The sequence below is a fragment of the Penaeus vannamei genome, chromosome 43 (assembly GCF_042767895.1).
Source record: "Penaeus vannamei isolate JL-2024 chromosome 43, ASM4276789v1, whole genome shotgun sequence".
Lineage (NCBI taxonomy): Eukaryota > Metazoa > Arthropoda > Malacostraca > Decapoda > Penaeidae > Penaeus > Penaeus vannamei.
In genome coordinates this window covers 4,557,999-4,562,998 of record NC_091591.1, presented here as the reverse complement: position 1 = coordinate 4,562,998, position 5,000 = coordinate 4,557,999, and the positions used below count along the sequence as shown (strand labels likewise).

The 5,000-nt window shown below is 32.4% G+C and overlaps 2 protein-coding genes across 3 annotated transcripts in view; one reads left to right on the top strand and one right to left on the bottom strand.

Annotated features, from left to right (window-relative positions):
* The window catches only part of LOC113810802 (uncharacterized), a gene marked incomplete at its 5' end in the record, with an annotated part of 14,577 nt that extends 14,390 nt beyond the window's left edge, over positions 1-187 (top strand). For both annotated transcript variants that reach the window (XM_027362446.2, XM_027362445.2), the window contains 1 exon segment: positions 1-187. This exon segment is cut by the window's left edge and continues 8 nt beyond it. In XM_027362446.2, coding sequence (XP_027218247.2) covers positions 1-26 — 26 coding nt within the window.
* A 1,148-nt stretch (positions 188-1,335) lies between these two features.
* The window catches only part of LOC113810801 (dipeptidyl peptidase 1-like), a 15,364-nt gene continuing 11,699 nt past the window's right edge, over positions 1,336-5,000 (bottom strand). Inside the window, exons 7-10 of the mRNA XM_070118810.1 lie at positions 4,640-4,816; positions 3,498-3,616; positions 2,705-2,859; positions 1,336-2,214 (exon numbers count right to left, since the gene is read on the bottom strand). Coding sequence (XP_069974911.1) covers positions 2,032-2,214; positions 2,705-2,859; positions 3,498-3,616; positions 4,640-4,816 — 634 coding nt within the window. The 3' untranslated portion in view covers positions 1,336-2,031. The remainder of the gene's footprint in view (positions 2,215-2,704; positions 2,860-3,497; positions 3,617-4,639; positions 4,817-5,000) is intronic.

Genomic DNA, 5,000 nt, shown 5'->3' with positions numbered 1-5,000 from the left:
AGCCAGCCAAGGAAATTACTTTATAGCATGGAACAATATTGCAGCTTTAATCTTTATAAAAAGAAAAAAAATATGATCAAACTAAAACTGGTGATTATGTATGCAAACGTCACACCATGTGCTTCATTGGAGAAAGGTTTACATGTATGATTTTAATAATTTTGAAGTATATGCTTAATGCAGGTAACAGTGTTTTTTTTTTTACCAGTGATGGTTGACTTTGTTATTGTTATTGTTTTTTATTTGATTTTTCTCATGAATTTGATTGTAAATGTTTCCATTTGAATGATATTTGAGTAAGCTGAGATAATGTTTAATATTTACAGTTTGTTTCGCCTTTTTTCTGATTTGTTTATTTGTTTATTGATTTTTTTTCCTTTGATATAGCAATGTGTTTCACTTAAATGTTAAAGTATAAAATATTGCAAGTGTTCTAGTATGTGTGTAGACTAGGCAGAAAGCGACTTAAAATTGGCTAAAGAAAACTCTCAGATTATCCATATAGAAATATACAAATTGGAAAGCTTTGAAGGGAAATATTTGTGATGCATCAAAGAAGACTGAAAGAAAGGCATTTTTTCACATTATGTATGCATAAGAAGCTCTGCACTTTACTATTTTCTGGATGTAAATAGATATACTGTCCACTTTTTTTACTTCTTTGTCTTCTTTTTCTTTCTTTCTTTCTTTTTTTAAATTTTGAACATTGGTTTCTTTATTCCTTAAATTTCATGAAAAAAAAATATTTTTTTCTCTGCTTTTGATATTAAGTGTTACTATTATTGTTGACATAAGCATGATAATTTAATTAAAATACTAATAGTAATAAAAGTTTTTTTTAAATCTTACTGCAAATTAAGAACGAGAGTCAACAGATTAGATAAGACTAGTAATGTGATGCCATCTATATCTAAACACAGCAAACTAAAATTACAGTTGGACTTGAGGCATGCGAGTCATGTTCTCCCAGCACAAAGGGTGAAAGGCTTCAAACATTGTAGCTAGGTGTTGCGCCTTTCATGTAACAGTTTGCTACATTTTTAGATTAGTGTACCATTCCAGTCCCATTTTCTGTTATCCATTCATTGTTATAGAGTTGTTACTATTTATAATTATTATAATTATTATTATCATTATCATCACTTTATAGTTATTATTATTATTATTGTTGTTATTATTATTATGATGATGATTAATTTACTTTCCCTCTCCAATTTTCTTTTGCATCCTGGGTCAGATAAAAAAAAATATTACATTTCTTTTCATCATCTCTGATATGTTTTTCAGTAAACTTTTTTCTATACCAATCAGATGATACTTAAGGGAATGAACATGTTTGCAATATGAAGTATTTATTTTGAATGCATTTTTTTATTTTTTATTTTTTAATCTTTTACATGGTTGATAATTGTTGTATCATATAAAAGGAGATATAGAAAATATATCTGAAGATGTTACATGATGACAGTATATAAACAATGAATAGTTTTGATAATTTGTGGCTTCTCTGAGTATTTAAGGAAAAACGAAAAAAAAGAAAAAAAAGTAAGAAGTGATATATGAAAAAAGATATATACATCATAATATATGCAGAGGTAAGATGGCCTATAATGCACAGTTCCTTTTTGTTATTGTTGAAGGTCAATTTCCAATAAGGAATTACAATTACAAAAACACCAAATTATTGTATTTCAAATAGTCTCCAAAGCTGTTCATAACCTGAGCTTTATTTCTTGTGAAGTCTTCTTTAATTACTAAGAATTAGCATGAGAATCCAATATGATAAGAATATTTTGATTACTAATCCATAATAAATTTTCTCTAGATATATCTTTTGTACAGAAAACCTCTTCTGTTTTGTTTTGTTTTTTTCCCTTAAATGTTGCTTACCATGTTTACAATCTCATTATGAAAACTAGTAATGCTATCAAGTAATATTACCAGCATTAGCCTGTCACATCTTGCCAAAGAAGCCAAATGCAATATTGAAATCTTTCATGCCACAGCTTATGATTATTGTCATTATTTATTTTATGGGATAGGTACAGCTTCCACAGCCATGGATTCGATGGCGCACTCGTCAACACCACGACGAATCCTAAAGTAACCATCCTCTCCCCACTCTTCACCCCAGGAATTCTTAACGCTCCAGTACTTTTCTCCAGTTGCCTCGTCTTCTCCGTATCCAACGAGTAATACTGCGTGATTTGTCAGCTGTATGGGTAGAAAGAGATATGGGAATTATCCTTCAAGATTAATTTCAAGTTTATAATTATCATAAAAGTAGATCAGGAAACATTTGTTTTAGTAAAAGATTAAATGAACTATGGTAGTTTGTTGATGTTTCAATTCAAATTTGTTATTCTTTTGATGAAATGGGATTTTTCGGATGTTTTACTCCTGAACATGTAGCAGATGATCTATTTTTTGAGAGTATAAACTGTCCTAACAAATTTTATACATGAATAGTCTACAGCAGATTCTACTTTACATATTAATGCATTTCAGTAAGGGAATATAATACATTGCAAACTTTTTATATAAAAAACAATCAATTCTTGAAGTATCTTTATATGTGAAGAGCCTTCCATATCTCATACTAGTATTTTAATTAGTATAGTGTTAGAATACAATAGAAAGCAATATACCCTTTTTCCAAGTAAAAATTCTTAAAGAATATTGATATGTGAATAGTCTACTTTACCTCAAGAGGATTAAATCTGTCCTGAAGACCTGTGTGATGGTAAATACCACTCTTGTAATGGAGGAAATCATCATAGACTTCGAGGCCCACAATAAGAGGTCCTCCCTTGATGAGAGCTAGTTTCATCTCCTCTTCGTTACAGGCACCATAGTAACCTAAGAGAAGGGAAAAAAAATGTTAACCTGTTGATACTTATTGCAAAGTATGCTTTATTTTGTTTTGTGAATTTTGCATACCCTGATGGCTCTTAAGTGCTTAGTCACCAAGGAGTTAATTAGTATCTGACCTCATTTAATATCCTTAAATTTGCAGATGGTTTTATTTTCTAATGCTATTAGTACCATTATAGCTATTTTTTATTAGTAGTATGTCATATCAGTATTGATAGCAATAGCATTTTTTTTAACACTCCAAAATCAAGGAAAAGGGTAAAACAAGTGAGATCAGATAGGACTAGTAATTGCCTCCTTGGTGACTAGGTTCTTGTGGAGTCATCTGTCTATGCAAATGAATGAATAAAAAACACATTGGACATGGGCAAGTATTTCATGCCAAGTTAGGACTATTAGGTTAAATACCTGTAGGAAGACAAGAACTTAGCAGCTTTTGTCATTAGCTGACAATATATGAAATCAATTTCTAAGTAATTTAAGTAGATACATGTGCATTGAAAGTCCATAATTTACTTGTCTACTTTCAATACTTAAGTTTGGTAACTGGTAATTTAGTCTACCTGTTCTTTACAAAATGTGAGAATTCATAGTTCCTTTGCATTACTGTTCCCATCACTAACCTCCAACATAACGGTAATATGCTGTGTAATGTTTGGTGCAGGAAGTCCTAACACATGTGTCATCTTTGCCTTCATAGGGGTAACAGTTCTCCAGCACAACACCAACATCTTGTGCATACCTGAGGGGAGAGAAGATATAAACTTGTCATTTCTATTTTAATCATGTACAATATTTTTTATTCACCTTTGGTGCTAAAAGTATATATTTTTTCTTAGATTCTTAAGCATATATGTACATTTCAGCTATCTCCCACAAGCAAAGTCTCATGACACGAGTCCAATGTGACAAATTTAGAGAATAGTCTGACTGACAATTAACAATTCCACTATGCAAGATAGGGAATTTATGCTTTAATAATACTATCACATTTTATATAGATATGCAAATTATCTGCCTGACAAGGACTCAAATCCAGTCATTGTTGGTAATATCCAGAGAGAATGGAACTGAACCAATAGCCCCCACAACCCAAGAAAAAAAAATTGACTGACCAGACAGTTCCATTGACACTTTTTCTGAAGCCCCAGATCCACTACCTGGACATAGCCCTGGTCCCTGAGCTACCTCTGGCCATCCAGCCCCCCAGTTTCAATAAGATTACACATAGGATTTTGCTGGGCATGGTGCATCAAGGCTAACTTCAAAGCCTGTATAAAGATGCTATAACAGTATGATAATATTAAACTAATAGAGCAACCATAGACTATAAATTCTGATTGCTCATGAAATTATAGCACTATTTGGGTAAAGGATGCTCTGGTTTGCCTAGTTTTCCAGATAACTTGCTGAGGCAACACCAAATCAGGATGTGGTTCATGAGTCAAATAAGGCAAGTGTGTATAGTGGCTTAATTCTATGTTCTCATGGTGTTACCTAGCATGGCGTGGTTCACGTCCTTAAGATGGAGGATTTTTGTATATATTTATGAAACTGGAAGAATTGATTTTGAACAAGATGTAAATAAAATAGGGAAGAGGTAAGCAGGAAAACATGACTTGGCTCTGAAGAAGCAATATAGCAAAAAGGCCTTCTGTGTATTTGTTTGCTTATAACATGAAATTAGAAGTTTAGATACTGTGGACTTACTCCACCTCATTCACTTTTTCCTCTACATTCTACTACGAGACTCTCACAGACTCACCTGCCAGCGATAAGGAATGGGAAACCACCGTCACATCCTTGAGAGAGCTTTGAACATCCTACAATATCCTGTGGTGCAAAAACTGGCTTCTGGTGGTTGCTGGTCAGAATCCTAACTCGAGATTCCAGACCACCCATGGAAGCAAAGGCATAGCAGGAGCCACAGTTGCCCTGGTTCCTGATATGAAGGATAATTTACACTAGTCTTTATGATATGTTTTGATAAGGAAAAAAATTAATGAAAAAAACAAACAAACAAACAATGATTACCAGCACATTTAGATTTAGAGGATTGGTTCCTGATGTGGAGGAGGATTTAGTTTGCATGATGTGTTTTGATAAGGGAAAAAATGTATATAAAG